At 36.2% G+C, this 20957-nt stretch overlaps 1 protein-coding gene across 4 annotated transcripts in view; it reads left to right on the top strand.

The window, feature by feature from the left end:
• The window catches only part of LOC131074886 (uncharacterized), a 138631-nt gene that overhangs the window by 8923 nt on the left and 108751 nt on the right, over positions 1-20957 (top strand). For all 4 annotated transcript variants that reach the window (XM_058011618.2, XM_058011617.2, XM_058011615.2 and 1 more), the window contains exon 4: positions 8864-9021. In XM_058011618.2, the coding sequence (XP_057867601.2) occupies positions 8864-9021 (158 nt within the window). The remainder of the gene's footprint in view (positions 1-8863; positions 9022-20957) is intronic.

The following is a 20957-nucleotide window of genomic DNA, read 5'->3' as shown; positions in this document are numbered from 1 at the left end:
TATGCCCTTTGCCCATTACTCATAATTACCCCGTTCTAGAAATACAACTGAAGGGTGAGTAGAAAAACCCATGATAACTCTTCAAATTAACAAATCTGAGACTAAATGACTTTAATACTGATAAAGCAGATCAAATAAAGCCATCCCACGCAAACAAATCATTTCCAAGTCTAAAACTTCCAAGTAATTTGCAGATGTGTGAAAACACAAAGTACTGAATAAAATGTACCTGGTGTAGATTCTGGAAAAATAAATGATAGATCTGGAAAGAGCACAGAAACCCCTTTCCAATGCCTATTCGTTTGCGAAAAATGGAGTCCGTATGCAAAAGATATGGCTCCTGGAGTGCAAAAAACTTGTTCTGACTTTGACTGGCAAAAAACACTGCAAAACGGCAAAATCAGAGAAAAAGACCTCTATCAATTAGATTGGGCTCGGAACCAGCTTTCCAACGCCTATTTCCATTCGAAAATCCGAGCTAAAATGCCCGAGTTATGCCCGATTTGGTAAAACAGCTCCAAAGTGACCCAAACGGCCCTGCTAGCCCTTAGAGGCTTAAAAAAAATGGCTCCTGGTCCTCTGGGCGACCAGGGGCGGGCGCAGGGGGCGGCGCTGCTGGTGGCGGGCGGCGCTCAGGTGGAGCGCAGGCGGTGCCCGAGCGGCGGGCTCTCGGCGGGTGGCGCGGTGGGTGGTAGGCGGCGCGGCGGGGTTTACCGCCGGCGGCGGTGGCCGGGCGGTGGCCGCTGGGCTGCGCACCGGCGGCGCTGGCCTCCAAAGGGCTGCGCCCTTTTTAATAAAACTGGCTGCGCTTTTTTTAATTAAAAAAACAGCGTTTTTTGATTTTTTTTTGATTTTTTTGAATTTTCGCCTCGGTTTTCGTGCCCTAGGGCCGTACGGCCTTGGGGCAAAAAAAATAAATTGCCTTCTGGAGCAACTGTGTCCAAATCGGATGAATTTTATATGGAAATAGGGGTTTTTGGGCGCTACGAGCTCAACGGTGAGGTCCGTTTGGGCTCAAAGTGCACCGAAAAAAAAATACCTCCTATTCCAAAATAAAAAACAGAAGACAAACACAGATCTGATGCAACCAAAACCTGAAAGTCAGATCTAACCCTTGTAGCTCCAAATTCTTCAGAAGACGAACAGGAAGCAGCAGGTCTGGAGCTCTGATACCATGTAGAAGTTGAGAAAGCCAACTTCACAGACCCTGAAGATCACCTGCATGCAAATAACCTGTCACAGAAAGAAGAGATGGAGACAAACAAGCAAGGGTGCTCTGAAAGCTGAAAAATGTATTCATCCAAAAAGAGAGATAAATTACAATGATGAATCCTTATAAAAGGATATTGTGCAACCCTAAAAGAAACCCTAATAGGTAAACATTTAATAATTAATATAATTATTAAATGTCACAAATGCAAACTAAAGTGAAATCTTAAGAGAGGAATAAAGGTAATTTAATCAACATGATTAAATTAAAACCTTTACTCTAACAGAAATGACCTACACATGTTATACAAGTTGGCACTTGAAACTATAATGAAATTATTTAATGATATTCATTTCCACATGTTATCAAAGTCGGCGTCCCAAAGTCGGCCTCAAACAAATTATTTAATAATTTTATTTCATTATTTATTAAATAAAAATACTGGGCTGGCTGACCCAGACTTAAATCGGGGGACATCACAAAGCAATCAGGATATGTTATAATGTGAGTATCATCAAGGTTGTTACCAGCTAAAAACAAGCTGTAACTGTTGTTATCTCTCATCTTTATGGCATATGTAGAGAAATGTGAAGGGAAGATGTCTCTGGTCCCATGGTTGCCTCTTTAGAATGAATATCATCTCACAGACATATCACACGGTGGCAGTGATTGTTGTAGCTAACAAGTGCTTGACATTCCAGTAGCTGAAATAGCTGGAGAGATGGAAATAATCAATTTAGTGGTTCAGGGAAGTTCTTACAGAGCTTGTCATCTTTAGGCAGCATAAGGGGTTCTTGGTGCATTTAATAATTAGTTGAGCAACAAGTATATGTCTGATTAGATTGTTTTTTTTCTATATTTAAGCTCAGTCGATAAATAGGAAAAGTATCATCAAAGGTTGCAACCTTGAATGGTACCTTTCTAATATACATGTATAGGTGAAGCATCTCAAGTTAAGAAATCATTTAGCTAGAGCAAGCAATATAAATTTATTGCTGTTATTTGCACACATAGCTGTCATTTATTGTATACTATTCTGTTATAGTCTTCCATTACACTTCTGCACTGTACTTTCCTAGCTAAGCTGTTGAAGAACACTTTAGATCCTGTGCATGCTTAAATTGATGAACCTGACATCATCATAAGGAATGTTGTACGTCATTACTCTCAAAAAGAAATTTTAATATTGAAGGCATTGAAAAGACTCCTAAGAACAGTTGAATGACCAAGCAAAATGTATGAGACGTTAGAATATCCTTCAGGTTGTGAAGGTAAAGGTATTCCTCTCATTCTTGTGTTAGAAGCACAAGCTGACTCTTTTTGAGCACAAACCGGATAACTATACGTATCCTAATTGAACCCAAGGCTGGAGGAGAAGTGGCATTAGCTGTCAAGAAATATTTAGAGCTGATTGTCCATACCTGCAGAAACAAGAAACAGTCACTTGGACCATTGAATTGTTCACAGAAGGTAATAACTGTTGAGCAAAGCACAAGACCACATAAAGAAAAGAATGGAATCAAACTGTCTTTGATTTCCAAACTTGCTAGGTTTGGTGGGGCACAATCAGACCTAGCAACATATTTCTTAGATTAGGGATTCTATTCGAAAGCCAATGGTGTAACAGAAAATAAAGCAAAACTAGATAACTTTTGCAGGGATGTGCAAGACTATTCAATTAAATGCTTTGATCAGCTAAAAGACAGAGAAAAAAATTCATGACAAAATTCAAAATGAGTGTTTGATATAAGAGTTTTTAAAATGGGCATACATATGACCAAATTCTGAATGAGCTAACAAGCATCCTACAAGGAAAAGAAGAATCCACGAAGGATTATAACCAAAGAATACTGAAGAATGATAGACAATCCTATTGGGGATGATTTGAAATAGTAATTTTTTAAGCATTTAGAGAAAATTGACAGGCAATGCTGCTTCAAAGTGCCATGACAAAGAATCAATTACATTGCTCGTCAATTTTCTCTAAATGCTTTTTGTAGCCCAAAGAATCAATTACATAAAAAATTAAGGTGAAGATAATGCCGAATTTCGATTGGAAGAAATTATAAAAGTTTTAAATAAGCATGCTGCATGATGATAAAAAAGGAAAAATTGGAAAAGCAGTGATTTAGTGCCTAAATTTTAACACTAAAGGACACAATGAAGAATAATGATTTAACAATAATTGTGGAATGTGTGACGTAAGGACTCACAATATAGTCGAGTGCTTGTAAAATCTAAAAAGTTAAGTGCTGATGAGTAATGCACGATGTTGTAGTGAACAACATCAAGGTTAGTCTATAGAAACCAAAGAATTGGCTATTCCTTGAACAATAGTAGGAGTGGAAGTCAAGGGTCAAGAACCCTAGTTTGGAGAGAAAGAAAGGAATGATTAAATGGGGACACCTTCTCAATGAATGACCAAGTACAATAACACAAGTTTTCAAGTTATGCAATTTAGGAACTTCCATTTTCAAGGGACACCACTTTATAGCTATGTGTAATACTTTGAGGCATACAAATAATTTTTCCAAGCTCTTTGCCATGTACTATGGATCCAAACTTGTAATTCAATAGTGTTGCCAACATCTATAGGTGGAAAGAGATTCCCATATTATAATAAACCTTATATCAAAGACAAAGGAGACATAGAATTAGAACCCCAACATTATATGTTCAAGGAAAAGCTCTAGTTATAATTAGCGGATGTATAGTATGGCTCAACAGATATTGAGTTCTATCAACAACAAAGGGTCAGTCTTCTACATCAAAGGAGATGGGATAATGGAGATCGGCTTTTTGACCAATATTGTAGTATTCCCATGGATGACATTGTTGTCTTGTTTTATAAAGGTAGCTCATACTCCCAAATAGAATCTAAACAATGGTGGACTTAAATTGACCATTTCTGGATGAAGTTATTGATTAGTAGACAAAAGACAACTTTAGATGAGGCTATAATCATGGCTATAATCTCATGGCTTTAGATGAAGTTATTGATCATTAGTACTCATTTTCATAAGCATGGCTATAATCTCATGGCTTTAGATGAAGTTATTGATTGTTAGTACTCATTTTCATAAGCATGGCTATAATCTCATTCATGTAGCTTTTGCTCCATGATATATTTGCATGTGCCTAGCAAATTTTCAAGATTTAATAAAACCCCCCTATAAGCTAATTACCCTGCATTATATATTGCCTAGCTATACTTGATCATATCAACTATCATTTTCTCCAAGGTCACATGCAATGCTTTGTCGCATTGTGAGCTTTTTAAGAACACATATAATATTAAGATTTTACTTTGAATTGAGTCCATACCTACCCAACATAAAATGGCAAGCCTTTTCAATATTATTCCCTTATTGCAATTCTTCTCACCTCTTGCCTAACCAAAAAGCCATTCCACCTATTTATTTTAGTTACTTTCCATCCTAATGAAGCAAGCCTTGTTTTCAAATTTATTTGTACTATATCATCCTATTAAAAAATCATATATCTTTGATTTATAATCCTAAGTCATGCATTCTCCTCAATTTCAATTCTCTATATGCCAACTATCAATGCATGCCCACTTTTTAAGCACTTACAACCAAACCCTCATACATGCCACCAAACTAATAACAAAAGCAACATGCAAATGATGATTTTTAAGTAATAGAGCCCATCTTGAATAAGTAGCTAAGGGCTGGCTTGCTTACATCCCCCTAGCTTAGTTGGCTTTATGAGGATTGGTGACATAAGGATAAATGTCTTCACGATCATGACATAAATGGCTTCACGATCAAACAAAGGGTTTAAGCAATTAAGGATAGGCTAGAAGGACTATAGATTAGTTATTAGATTTAATATATTGTTAAAACATACTGTTAGAGTACACTTTGTTCGCATGCCTTTATTGCTTGTGTTTATGGTGCAATAACACCACGTTAGTTATGGCTACAAATAAATTTACAATGTAAGTTACATGCACTAATGTAACTTCTTTTAATAATAAATACATTAATCCATGCATTGGAGTGGTATGTCATCCAATTCTCTCAAATTCCATCCATTCATTCTGTTCATGATCTGAGTTGTAAATCCCAAATTCCTAAGGATGGATAGTCTCCCAAGTTCTAGGGGCATCGAACTTGGGAAGATTACCACAAATCCTATAGTTAGGTTGGGCAAGTGAGGACTAATTATCAAGTTGGGTAAGACCTCCTTCACTTTTGGTTATGCAAGACCAAGTGGAGTTTCCCCAAGGCGCTCAATTATATGATATTTTTGGGATTGAACAACTACCTTTCCATATACCATACCCATTGCACGGTGTACCTCTATTTTGGTTATCACAAGGTGCCTATGTGCTTGTTTTAGAAATGTAAAGTTATGCTTCTATAGTAGCATAAAATGCTGATCATGTAGAGTGTATAATACAAGTAAACAAACCCCTAGTGTTGTAATGCACTCATACATGGAAGCATGGACAAACTAGGAAACATAACTGAAAGAAAATGATTATGATTGAATTATTTTAATGTGTTGGGGTGATGAGAAGTAAACTAGGTTCAACACGTGCATTCAAAGAAACACCCAAATTTGCAAAATATTAAATGAGCCTACTTAGTAATGCATAGACAGACTTGAACACTTCTTTTATTATTGTGAAAAGATACCAAACAAAAAGTCTTTAGAATCACCTGGTTAGCAAGCTGATCACATATACATAAAAAATGAACACAATGCCAATGGAGACACTCAATCAAGGTTGATTCCACACTTCAAATTTGTTCTTCAAAGATACGAATGAGTTAATTACAAATTTGGGATGAACCTCGATCACCAAAATACAAATATGTATCTTTACGCTTAATTGAAGTTGAACCCTAGCTGCTTGGAAATGTTTTTTTTTCTCTGTTCTTGTCCAAATTGATTTTTCCCATCATTTGAATAATGAAAATGAATGTGTATATACCCTATTGCAAGTTGGGCTAGAGTGGGAAATGTGCAAACTTACAAAGCATTTCCAAACATCCCTGACCTTAGCGATTGTTTTGCATCAATTTTGTACCTTAAATCAGACTCAATCATGTTTTGATATACCCACAAGGTATGTGGAGCCACCTTCCTTTTGCTTGCAACGCTTCTAGTCATTAATGGTGTTCATGAACGAAGGGAGATTTGGTAGAGTAAAGGCAGGTAGTTGGGCAAATTAATATAGTGCCATCACTTTTGGCTCTCAAAATCACTTTTTATATCCATTATCTTTTGTTGGAGGTTAGATGAGTTTTTGAAACTTTGTCGGCACTCACCCATGTTTGTCGAACCATGTAGAAATGTTGATGCATGCTTTCTGCCTATGTGAAATAGTTATGGTTTGAAAATAGCCTTTAGGCTTCGACAGCGGTTTTAAAACCACTAAAAAAATTCTGACAAAGAAACTAAAGGACCATTCCATTGCTTTCTCTAAAATTTTAAAAAGCTCGTTGGGCTTTGACAAGGTTAGGTAAACCTTGTTGGGAGTCGACAAAGGTTTTATAACCTCCTATACTTGTGACATCCCTATGAAAAATTGCTTTCTTTCACTCAACAAGGTTAGAAAAAACTTTTTGGGCTCCAACAAGGTTAGGAAAATTGTGTCAGCTCTTGACACAAGTTTTATAACCTCAATACACATTGTAAGCATTTCATTTGAAAAACAAGGAGGTTAGAAAAGTTTTGTTGAGTTCTAATGAGGTTAAGAAAACCTTGTTGGCTCCCAACACTAGTTTTAGAATCCCTTTCTTGTGTCGGATACATAAACACTTAGGCAACTTTTCCTTATTTTGATTGCTGGTGAATCCTATCAGCTCTCGAACCAATTTCGACAACCTAGGGTGGTTTGACAACTATGCCCAACCTCCATTAAAATTATTTTTTCCCCCCTATTTCTTCCATTGTGTGTTCCTTCTCTTTGTCGATACCAAGGTGATGAACAAACCACTTTTGGTAACCTTGCGTGGCTCTAGAATCATGCCCAATCTCTACCAAAAACCAAAGCGTCTTTCTCTTCTTATTAAAAGTTTAAAAAATGCCATTGGACTCTACAAGGATAAGAAAACCCTGTTGGGAGCTAAGAAAGGTTTTGAAATCCATACAAATTGTTGATGCTTCCTTGAAACATGTTTCCTTTCATACTCAACAAGGTTAGAAAAACCTTGTTGAGAGTTGACACAAGTTGTTGAACCACCTCAGATCGTTGACACACAAAGTTGCAAGCCTTTCTTTTGGAAATTGAAGTGGTTAGAAAAGTATTGTTGGGCTTCAACATGGTTATGAAAACCTTGTTGGGAGTTGACACAAGTTTAGAACCTCGTCTATGTGTTGACAATCTTTCAAACAAAAACACCTTCTTTGCAAGTTGAGTCAAAATAAAGGGTTTAAACCTTGGGCAAAATGTCGATACACATTTTTTTTCCCAACAAAACAACATAAGCCATAGCCAAGCATGGGAACTAAGAACAATTGCAATAATTTGTGTTTTAGAACAAAGCAAAGAGACACAACAAATAGGGGTGCCAACATATTTGGTATCAGGGACAAAAATTTGAGTTGATTTCAAACTCTAGATGTGGTCACTTCACGACAAGAGTCTTGGGTTACACAACATTAAAAGCATGTATGGGCCTACTTGATTGGAATGAGCATGTTCAATTCATTCTCTCTTGAAACCTTTTCAAGGTACTTGAACCACAACAATATGCATGACAAAGGTAGATTAAATGGAAGATTGCCTTGTAGGGTCAATAAAATGCCTTGATGAAAGTTACATTTGAGAGTTGGCTGAATTTCTTTAGGTAATAAATTTAAATGCCATTTAATGCAAATGAGTATATAAGATTAAATGTAAAGCCAATGTATCTTTGGGTGAGGACAAGCCTTGTCTAGGTGCAAAAGGTTGTTTGCAGTAGGATGGGATAGGCTACAAAGAGCTACTCGAGGATTCTTTTGCTCCTACATCAAAGATGGTCACATTTCAGTTGCTGCTCTCTATTATAACTTAGTTTGGTTGGAGGGTTTATCAAATTCAAGATTGATTCATTACTAATCGCTTTATTGCTTGATTCCTTGATTGCCTGTCAATGAACTGATTTGCTCATTATATCCATTTCTTGAAGTAGTCACCACCCTTCACAAGAAATGAGTCACCACCATTCACAAGAAATGAATCATCACCCTTCATTGCTGCCTTTTGAGAATAATAATTTATTTACAAATTATTTCCTTGATTCCCTATTTTGATTTATTGATGCCTTTTATATCTTTAATCTTTCAATAGTCATAACTCTTAATTTCATGCCTTTTGACCATTCATTAAACATAATCAAATTTTAATTTTATATTTAATAATATATTATATTATTTTCTTATTATTTATTATTAAATTCCATTTCAAAAAAGGGACATTACACTGGGGCAAGGGATAATATACAATAACATTTTTCTTAGTTTTGGTGTTGTTTTTAATACAGTTTGAAAGAGGTAATCTGATACCTAAGCAGTTCTAATTTCTCTTCCATCTTGCAGAGCAAACACCTGTTAATTCTGATGAATGTTTATGGTCCTTCAACAAATGTTCCGTTTTGGCCTTAGACATCTAATTCATTTCTTTGTTTTCTCAACCAGGAACTGAATAGTGCAGCAGATTTTATCTCTCTTTACGAGGAATTAATGCCAGTGGTACAGACATTACCTCAACTTTTGCTTCACAAGGAAATGATTCTAGCAAAACTTCTTTCTCGGGTTCATATGCAGGCGAGGCTGTCCCTTGAACCTATCCTCAGGTATACTGATTATGATTGTTTGTTAGTATCAGCTCTACTGAAGTATCATTTGAATTTTACATATGATTTCTTTTTGATTTTCTTGTGATGGGGTATTTCATAGGTCAGAACTAACTGCACTTTATGCAGCATTATAAATGTTTATCTGAATCGGAAACAATGATATTCTAGTTATTTTGAGCAGAACCAGTGTATTATTTGCACTTTGTATATGGCTTCTTTTTAATACTTGTTATGAATTTCATATATAGGAATGGGCTGCACTTTGTGGAGTTTTCCATTGTAAGAAAACTTGGACTCGTTAGCCCAAAATTTTGACCCAGCCTCAAGACTTCGCAAAATTCGACCCCAAAAAAAAGAACCACAAAATTCACTCCATACCTTTGTCAGATGCATTCCAAATTTGATTCAATCATCAAAAAAACTTTACAATCACTCCTCTCAGCTTGATATGGGCCCCTGGAAGACCAAATGACTGAAAAAATGAATCATTTGAATGTTTTAACCCCTGTTTTTTCTTTTTTTTTTTTGACATGAGAGTTCGTGTCTGAAACTCAGTGAGTTATTTGCTAGACTCAACAGAGACTCAGTGGTTACCCAGCAGAGACTTAGTCTGTGAATCTAGTCAATCTTGTGCATTTCAGATTTTGATTTGCAAGTCCTGGTGAGTCCACACGGGTGTTGGCTAGCTTTCCTACCATGGAATATTCCAAAATTTTATAATATCTCCAAAGTCACACTATACATAGACCATGATGGAGAATAATTCCAAAGATTCCTAATCTTCCATCTACAATGCACGCACTTGATGTGTTCTGGTTGCTCTTGACAACAGTTATACTTAAGTTACAGAGTATGGAATTGGATGATAGATGTGGGGATCATAACCATTTCCAATAATGCGTCCTATGATGGCTACAATTTGTTGTTAAGTTGCAGGTTTGCTTGCAATCTTGGATTGATGCTGCTTAAAATTATAGGATGTATACAGCATGATAAAGTGTGCCACAAGTAATGCTTGCTTTTGGACTTCTTCGTATAATTGAAAAAAAAAGAAGATGATTTCTGAATAATTTTGTCAATGCTATCCATTGGGCTTCAATGTTCCTTGTCATGTGAAACTGATGAGCCAAACTATATTTGGGTATTTCCTTTCCCCTGGGAGGCCTGAAACATTGGAATCTAATCAATTGACAGAGTGGATCCTAGAAGTGCATTGCAATTTGATGCACTGCAAACAAATCACTCCTTGATGTAAAATTAGGTCTAGGCAGTCTTTTTCAGGAGTGGAAGAGTTCACTTTTCAGTAGCGTTTCTCTGAGTTTGCAGGATGAGGGAATGCAGTTTCATGGATGGAAACTATTCTCCCAAAATTTTGAGACTGTCAAAATAATTTGAACAAACTGATAGCAGATGGAATTTTATGAATCAAATACAATGTGCTGAATTTGTGATGACAATCCTCCTCGTTTTAACTTACTGGTATATTGAGCATTATTTTCCTTGAAAAGTTATTTTTCTTATTTTTATGCATTAAATGAAGCAGGCTGTTGAGTACTAGAAAAAGGGACAGCTCCTCCATGTCTACAGGACATTTGGGACATCATCTAAACTTTTGGGAAACCTTCCTGTGAAACACTGCTTTGGAAACAATTTTATTTTGGAATCTTGTTGAATCTAGTATGAAAATGAACAATGCTCATCAAATCAATTTTTTTGGACCATAGTTACCAGGAGACAGGGATGTGTACTGGGGCAACATTTCCACAAACATTGGAGATAGGTAATTTGGTATGCCAAAAATAAATAAATATTTATATATAATTTAAATTAAAGAAAAATGCAAGTTTAAAGAATGTTTAACACTAACATGCTTAATTTTTTTTAAAATAACATGTGAAAGTTTTTAAATAGATATCAATGAAAGCAGAGCGAATTATAGTGATATTTGATAATCATCATTACGATATAAAAAATATTTTAAGCAATAATCACTTAGAGATGGTAGAGAGACTGGGAGGTGAACACTATTATCTTATAAATATAGTAAGAGGGCTCTTGGAGATGACTATATTTTCAATCAATTGTTAAAAATTCAGTGCATTTACACATCTTTAGCTTTAGTATTGTTTCTCTTTGTACCACTACCTTTTTGGGATTTAATAAGAAAATTTTGTTACAAAAAAAACATGTAAATATTTAAGCAAAAGATAGAAAATTACGAGTCTATCAGTGTATTTCTGTAGTTCTTTTAGCTTTTGTCTACCACATATCAGAATTTCAGGAAAAAAACAGTGTAATTTAGTTGATGGATCTGAGAATCCTCTAGAGTAACATGCTCAATTTTTAAGGGATGCTTCTTTGAGACATAAAGAGATGCAACTGTAATGTCCCCTCCTTGGAATAAAATTTAATGGTAAATAATAATAACAAAATTAAAATACAGAATAAAAATAAAAATAAAATAAAAATATAATTAAATATCAATACACGTACTGATTGATCATTAATAATATGTTAGAAGGCAATGTATTAATTAACAAGACTATCGATATTACTTAAGGAACACGATCATGACTAAAGGCTTCGAACCTTAGTCAAAAAGCTTTGTTTGAAGGGAAAGACACATCCTTCCCACATAACCTCTCACACCAGTAATGCACCATATTTTAACTTCAGCAAATCACTATGACAGAGAGAGGGGGGAATAAGAAAGAAAACACGACGATGGGAAAAAAAGAAAAAGAAAAGCTTTGGAAGGAAGAAACGAACCCACGTTGCTGGGTATAGAATTAAAGAAGTAAAGAAGTCAGTGATAAATAATATTCAGTAAGCAATAAATAATATTCAGTAAGAAGTAATAAATAATAATAAGATGGTACTGTTAATAATGCAACAAGATAAATGTAATAGGATGCTGTCAATTATAAGAATAATAATGCTATTAATATAATATAAATGTAACATGATACTTGATATATGTTCACAGCATGGTAAGCTTAGACATAACTAATATTTGGGTCTGGTAACACCATTAGATTTGCACGTGTGTGTGAATTAGTCTCATACAACTAAGTATTTAATACAAATTGCCAGTGAATATCAGATTGAAACTGTTTGCAATACAGAAGCATTATTTATCTATTTTCATATAAATTGTATGCAATCTACTGTTGCATCTTGTGAGGGAAGGTTGGGGGTGTAATCCAGTGGCAACGAGGGGCTCACCAGGGGTCATAAGGACTCTGGGAGTTAAGGAACCAGTTTGCACTCTCTATGCTAAACTCACAAGGTGAAGTGTGCATGGGTAATGGACGTGAAGGGTGAGCAACAGTGGCCACCAAGTCTAGCAAGGAGGTTAGAAGCAACCATTCCTTGAGCTTGGTAGACAACGGACCCGCCCAACCTCATTCATGTCTCATATACCAGCTTCTGTCTGCTTGCATTAGGATGAGTTAGGACCGATGTTGATTGAACATGTATGTAGGTGATTGCCTTTCATTTTGGGTGCAGGTTATCCTTGCAAGACTCCACTCATCTCACATATGGTAAGTAAGTCTCAAATCTAAAACTATGTACTTATGATTTTCTGATTATAATCATATTGTAGTATTGAGATAATAACTGGATTCGTAATCACATTAAGTAAGAATGATGATTAAAAGTAAGTATAGTAATTGTCTCCTAGTTAAATTAAGTCATATATGTATTAAAATTATACATTAATTGTTAAAAAGGCCTATAACTAGTAGGGGACATTACAGCAAGTAAACTTCAACTAAGTCTCCCAATGTTTGGCTACATTCTCATACGGGTCTCTAAGATGGGGATGCAGTTTTGATATGGGACAAAAGTACTGAGAGTCAGGGCAAGGATCTCCTGATAAGTTCAGCGGTGTCCTTTTGTGCATTTGAAATGATCACCTGTCATTGACAATTGGAAGAGGCAACATTTCTTGCAGCTGTTACTAATGTGCTGTTGGATTGGGTAAGGACTGTCAGTTTGCAAAGCAGGATTGCTACTGTCTGATGCCCTATTGTTACTATCATGTGCCCAACAGAGAAACTACCTGCTTCGACGGCCTTTTTCTTTCCATTAAGCTGGTTCTAAAAAGTAAAATTTTGACTTTAAAAAAGATAAGATTAACTGCTTTCTTAAATAGCAGGCTGACTTGTAAAAAATCATTATAAATATTCAAATGTTACTGTATCTCTAGATGGTAGTATGCTTTGTGGAAAACTTTAGCACCCCATGTTTTGGGGATGAAAATTGTGGGACTATACGGACTTTTGTGAGATTCACTTGGATTTCATGGGAACCTATAACACGTTCAAGATAAGTGATGGAAGTTTGGCCAAAGGGTGATTTCCTTTACTATGAAATTGAGCTTATGGTAATGGAGGAGTTAAAAAGCTATTTGTGCTCGTAAAAGGTTATTCTAATTTTAATTGAAGACAAAGTCATCTTAAAGAACGCAATATTAAAGAACCTCTCCTAACACTTAAGGAAAATGAGATTGCTAGTGTTATTGAAGAAAATGGTAATGTAAGCTTGCCCTTGATACCTTTTCTATGGGAGAGAGTGTGAGAGTGTCCTTGAAACAAAGAGGAGATAGAACCATGACTTTATGATGAGAGCTAAATTGTTGGTGAGCTCTAGCAATAGTGGATTGCAATGAAGAGCAATGTTTCATTGGTCTACCCCCTTTTGTATGCAAATCAATATGACCCAAAGGGTGCTTAACACCTTGAACATTTGTGACAAGTTCCAGAAGTTACTAGCTTGGTAGCGCTTAGTCCTAAATGAAGAGATCTATGTTTGTACGTGGTGATCTCACAAAGAAAAAGGGTCAATCATTTTTGGTTAGGGTAGTAAAATAAAGTAGATAGAGAACCACTAGAATCCCTATATAAACAATAATACCTCTCTTGTGTTGGGAAAAGGTGTCTCAACTTTGCATTTTTAATGTTCAATTCTAATACTTTTGTATGCATTCACAATTTCATCTTTATGTGGTAGACATAAAGAAATAGGCAAGAAGAAGGACAAGAAGCAAGATAAATCTAGAACTAAATTTTGTGGGCGATCCAAATTTCTTGGCAAGTCCAAGGCAAGTTGTTGGAATTACAACAACCTTGGTCAAAGAGATTGTAAGAAGGAAAAGAAAAAGAGATTTGGATGATGAGTTTGAGTTGTCCTCCCAAGCTGACGATGAAGCCTTTGTTGTGACCTTGTTACCCATGCATCAGAGGGTGCATAGCTGATGACTTGGATGCATCTTTTCACATGACCTCACACAAGGCTTGGTTTACTACTTTTAAAGAGTATGATGATCTTGGAGATGATTCTCATTTGAAGATTGTTGTCCACAAAGAGTTTGAATCGGATTTCTTGATGGATGAATTAAGGGGATCAATGCTGTACATGGAACCTACCTATTTATAAGTAAATTGAATGATTCAAGCATGCTGGTAGTTTTCTTGAGTGGAGGGTGTGGGGTTGTTAGAGCTGCTTTGGTTCTTGCTAAGGGTGTTCATATAGCAACTTAGTTTCATTTGGATACGTACATAGTTTAGTGCAATAGTTTTTCTATTCTTGTTGTAAAATGTATCAAAAATCGTAGAGCACAAAACTATACTGAGATCAAACCATTGTTGCATAGAAATATTTATAACATAAAATATTATTTGATTGAATTCTTAGAGATAATATTTCATTACATTCCATTGGCTTATAAAGCCATTAGTTTTCTCGTGTAAACCAACCTACCTACCAGAATATAAGTTTACAAAAATTAATTAACTTATCATTTTACTAACTACTGAAAACTAACCTACATTTATTATAAATAAATATTTACATGTTAATTTATTTATTATTATTTAATATAATCTAAACCATAAACTAACTATGGTGTAATAAATCCAACTAAAATAGCCCCATAATCTTCACCATCACCATTGAAACTAGCAACAAAGAAGAGTGTTGTATCCACTTCCAATAGTAATGCTTTCTAGATACGTAAGGGTGCTCGTGCTTTGGAGACCAAGCTTCCTTTAGATAAAACTATGCTATGGAACGAATGGATGGGCCAAATTGGTGAGAAGGGTCTAAGGGCCTTGCAAAACAAAAGCCTTGTGGAGGGGTAAATGATTATAACCTTGTTTGATTTTTGCAATCATAATGTTTATGAAATGAAAAACCATGTTCAGTTTTATTCTAGTTCTCATAAATCTTCTAGGGCATTTGACTTGATATATTTTAATGTTTTGGTTTTGTTAATGTTATTTGGGTTTTAAAATCTATATATAATGTTTTGTTCATTGATAATTAATAATTATAGTAGGATATAGGAATGTTTCTTTAGGATTGAATCTGAAGTCTTTGGTTTGTTTAAGGAGTTTAAGCCTCTTGTAGAGAATCATACTAGTAAAAAGATTAAGATAGGACTAATAATGGTGGCAAGTTTTATTCAATTGATTTTGTTAGGTTTTGCAAGGATCATGAAATAGAAATATATAAGACAACTTTGTACACCCCTCAATAGAATGGTGTTATAGAAAGAATGAATAGGATGTTGATGGAGATGGCTGGTAGTATGCTTAGTGGGGTCAGCTTGGAACAAATTTTTGGGCAAAGTGGTTACTATGATTTGTTACTTGGTAAAGAGGTTTCATGTAGCATCTCTTATTGATAAGACACCTATGGAGGTGTGGTTGGGAAAAAACCTTCATGAGACATCTTAGAATCTTTGGTTGTGAGGCATCTACTCGTGTGCCTAAGGAGAAGATGCCAAAGTTGGAGAACAAGGTTGTAAAATGGATCTTCATAGGTTATTATATTGGTATGTGTTGTGACCATTTCACACATCACCCCATTTAAAATGGGGACCCCCTCTTTTTGCTCGGTTTTGCCTGTTTCTCTCTCTGCTTTTAGGGTTTTGAGCCATCTGGATTAGGGTTAAGCCTTAGGGTTTCCGTTTTGATGATTTCAGGCCAGAGTCCAGTCAATGTTGAGAGCTATTGAGCTTCCTCTCGTAGGATGCAATTTTGAAATAAGGTAAATTGTCAGGGGTCAAGTGAGTTGGTCTAGTTTCAGTCGGAATTTTGAATGCAAAGTCCAATTTTTGTCTAAGTGTTAAATGATGGATTATGGAATTTTGTCTGATTGAATGATTTTGACCAAATTTTGAAAATTTTGATAATTGATTCTGGGTATTGGAAAGGTCTTATTGTTGCCTTGTCAAGTGATTAAACCCTTGAAATCGTGATATTTTGGCCTGTGGAAGCAAAATCGCCCCTATCCCTCACTGAAGGACCGGAGCTTGTTTCTCAAAATTTTATTGTCCTTGCAGGATCAAGATGATTTTCGGATTGGAAGAGATAAAGGGAGGCATGTTCTTTCCGTTGAATATAATTTGAAGAATTTCGCAAACATGGAAATGTGCCAGGAGCAAAAATCGCTCCTGTCCCTCACTGAAGGACCGGAGCTTAAAATCCAACATTGCCTTGTCCTTGCAAGATTTCAACAATTTCGTGATTTGAGGAGAACCAAGGAAGTACATCTTATCAGTTGAATATAACTTGAAATTGCCGACGTAAGGAAAATGGACTCTAGAAGCAAAATCGCTCCTGTCCCTCAGCCAGGGACCAGGGCGAAATTTAATGGTAGCTCCTGTCCCTCTCCCAGGGACCAGAGCGAATTTCCTTATAGGGCAAAATTTGGGCGAAGATCAAGTAAGTTTTGGGTTTGAAGCAAGCAAAGAAGGTGTAACGAACCCGTTGAAGACAAATTGAAGATTGCAAGACACCGAAGTGAGGCCTATATTTGCCTAGGCGCTCCTGTCCCTCAGTCAGGGACCAGAGCGATTTCTTCCTTAGATCAAATTCGCAACAAGATAAAACAAATTCCATGCCAAGAATGAGTGAAAGGGGGCACAACAAGTCCGTTGAAGATAATTTTAAACATGGGCAAAGTGTGATTGAGCCTAGAAAATGAAGTTCGCTCCTGTCCCTCTCCCAGGGACCAGAGCGAAATGTTCAAATGTGTCCAAATTTAAGTTGCCACTCACATTTCAAGTGTTCGAAAGGGAGTAAAGAACATCATTTTGCGCCTCAAGGACAATTGCAAGTCAATATGATGAAGGATTTATACGATATGCCCAAATTCGCTCCTGTCCCTCAGTCAGGGACCAGAGCGAAATCTCTAGGTAGGCTCAAGTTTTGAATGTTAATCACATTTCAAATGTTCGAGAAGGACCAAAGGACATTGTTTTACACTGTGAAGGCAATTGCAAGTTGATAGGAACAAGGATGAGCCCAAGACACCAAGGATCGCTCCTGTCCTTCAGGCAAGGACCAGGACGATATTCACTATATTGGCCATTTCTTTCGAAAACTACGTCAAGACAAGGTCGTACAAGGTTGCAAAAGGTCAAAGGTGTTCTTGAGAAGATGATATGTGAGAAACCAAACGCCAAAAGTGATCAACTTGAGCAAAGAAGCTGAATCGCTCCTGTCCTTCAGGCAAGGACCAGGGCGATTTTCACTAAATCAATCATTCGTCCCAAAAGATCACGTCAAAGCAAGATTATACAAGGTTGAAAATGTCATTTGGAAGGTGATGAACAAGAAGCTAAGGTTAAAAAATGACGAATTGAGGCTAGAGCACAAAGTTCGCTCCTGTCCCTCACCAAGGGACCAGGGCGATATTGACCTTAAGAGGCATTTATCCACAAAGTTGAATCAATCAAGCTCGAGAAACCCAACGAAGGTGCCAGTTTGCACGTGGAGAAGGTAGTTTTGAACGTAAAAGACAGAAGAATCAAGGCTAAAATGCTAATTCGCTCCTGTCCCTCTCCCAGGGACCAGAGCGATATGGTTTGTATTTTTCCATCTCCCAAATTTTGGCGCTAATAACATTTTTTGAATTTTATTAAATGCTAAAATCAATAAAATTTGAATATTCAATTAAAGTTAGCATTTAAAATTTGCGCATGGACATTTAATTAATTATTTTTTGCCTTTAAAAAATCGAATTAATTAATTGCAAGCGCATTAAATGAATTAATTATTATTTTAAATAAAAATTAAAGTGGGGTGAGCGCTTAAATTTCAAATCTTATATTTTACAAAGTCGACCCTTGGTTTTTATTTAAAAATTGTTTTAAATTGCCTTATTTTGCAAAGTCGGCCTAGAGGTGAATGAGAGGGTGAGCGCCTATAAAGGGGAGGTGAATTATTTCATTTTCAAATCATCATTCGAACATTCTTTTGCATGCGATTTGGAGAGTGCTAAGAGAAGTGCGAATTTCATAAAGGAGGTGCGAAACATCATCAAAGGGGAGTGCGAACTTAGTTTCAAGTGAAGTGAGCTTGCCATCAAGACATCGAAAACCCCAAAGGTGGCGAAGTTGCTAAGGAGGACGTTCGTTTGAAGAAGATCACGTTGAAGTCATCAAACATCGATTTTTGCCTAGGCGAATTTCTTAATTTTGCATTTTAGAGTTAACTCTCAAGTAAGGTGTGGCGATGTGATCTCTTCTCTTGTTTTGAATGTTGATCGTCATAGCCTTAAATTTTGAATTTTTGAAATTTTGAATTTCAAGTAGCTCGATCGTATTTAGGAAATGATAACTCAAGGACTTATCATGAAGTTTCCTAAATTTAATCTCTAATCTATATTTTTATATTGCAAAATCTATTACTAATTTTGAAATGTCGTGTAGGTATCAAGATGGCGACTCCCAAGCTCGAAGGATCTACAAGTCGGAAGGCTCTCATCAAGGAAAATCAAGCCAGATCAAGGACGGTCTCATCAAGGACGATCAAGCAAGGACAAGGGCGACCTCCTCCAGCCTAGCATCGACAAGGACGGCCTTCTTCGATCCAGCATCATCAAGATAAGGGCAACCTCTTCCAATCCAGTATTCCAAGGCGAGGTACATCAATCATCCTGCACATCAAGGACACAAGAAGTCAAAGCAAAGGGTTCGTTGAAGAAGCAGATAGTTCCAGAAGAATTAATTAAAGCTAGCTTCTCAACAACATCAAGTTGAATATCTACCAAGTTCCAAGTGTCAAATGAGGTGGCATCCTAGTCATCGCTCATCCAGTCAGTGTGGTCCACCTCAACATGTCCAGATTCAATGTACCTAACTCATGGAAGGTGGCACAAACTCCGATGTACCTACCCCGGCTATCCATTGGTCGATTTTTCCAGAGAGGACATGTGTCTAGGCAATACAATTATTTCATTGGTCGAGCATTAAATGTTATGTAATGGTTGTAACAAACCCTAATTAGGGTTTTCATTGTAAAATCTTGGCCATTGATCTCAAATTGATCTTAGCCATTGAATTGTATTGTGGGCACTATATAAGCCCTGGCATTTCATTTGTAAAAGAGTTAGAGTAGTTAGAAAATAGTTGGAATAGATAGATAGATAGAGAGAGAGAAGAAATTAGTGATTAGAGATTAGCAATTTGATAGAAGCAAGTATTTTGTAGCAAGGTTGAGCTTTGAAGAAGGAATTTCAAACAATTGTTGTTCATGATGGCTTTGAGATCAATAAAATATTGAAGTTATGGTGTTTTATTGCAATTCTTGTGGTTATCTTCATGGTTGTTCGTTTTCTTGAATCATTCTCAATCAAAGTAGTGTTTTAATTTGAAGGACAAAGTGTTGGACTTGATCGCCGGTGAGGTTCACTTTCCAAACCACTAGCTTCTTGTTGATTGTAGGAACGCCTTGCGTGGTCAACTGGATCAACTTGAATCATTTTAACTTTCAATCATTGTTGTATCTTGTACATGTGCCTTTGTGGTAGTGTTTATGATCCTTGATGAATTGAAAAATCATTTGTTACCTTAGAAGATCGCATCAATTTCAATTGAGTCGTTACTTTATGGCAATATTGAAGTTGGTAGAATCTTGCCAAGTCTCGTCCACATTGAGTCATTCTTAGGATTAGATTAGATTTTATCTCGTGCAAGCCCTACTCTTTTGATCTTTTTTGAGAACTTGTTAGTATTAGGAGATCCTGTTCCTGCAGTTCGGATTTGACGTAAGACCCCTTGATGAAACAGCAATCACAACGACCACTGGTGCTTATCCACATGTAGAGACCCTACTTAAAAGAACATTGAAGTCACCCTAACTGATCCTTCTTGCGATATCTTCAGCAGTTACAGATTTTATTCAAGAGAGGATAAGGTACCCTTGGGTATTTTATTCTGTGTATGATTGTGTACAAAATACACGTCAACAGTATGAAAGAGTGCAAGTCTTGTGGCCAAGAAAATTTTGTATAGTAGGCATATTTAGAGACTTTCGAAGAAGAGATAGAACCTCCACCTTAATCATTGAGGAGATTCACTTGACAAAAATACCTAGATAGCTATACTTCTTTTGATTGGAGATTTATTTTTGCTTTGAGCACTAACACTAATGAGATTAGGTTTGTAAAGTAGGTTATGGGTATGGATGATGCAAAGTCTTCAAAAGTGGCCATGAATGAGAAGATGGTAGTGTTGAAAAAAAATGATACATGGGACCTAGTACCTTTGTTTCATGGACATAAACTTGTTAGATGTAAATGGGAAATTTGGTTTAGATGGCAATGTTAAGAAGTACAAGGTGGGATTGGTTGCAAAGGGATATTCCTAGGTCAAGGGAATTAATTATCGTTAGATTTTCTTCTTAGTCGCTTAGCTGACATCTATTTATTTTCTATTATCTATTGTAGCGACGTTTGATCTTGAGGTTGAACAGATGGATGTGAAGACAACTTTTCTTCGTGGTGATTTAGATGAAAAGATTTATAAGTCACAACTAGAGCATTACATTCGAAAAGATAAAGAAATTTTGTTTGTAAGTTGATTTTTATTAACATTGACTTAAACAATCTCTTAGAATGTGGTACCAAAAGTTTGGTTC

Source organism: Cryptomeria japonica, chromosome 1, assembly GCF_030272615.1.
Source record: "Cryptomeria japonica chromosome 1, Sugi_1.0, whole genome shotgun sequence".
NCBI lineage: Eukaryota > Viridiplantae > Streptophyta > Pinopsida > Cupressales > Cupressaceae > Cryptomeria > Cryptomeria japonica.
This window is presented reverse-complemented; position numbering and strand designations above follow the sequence as displayed.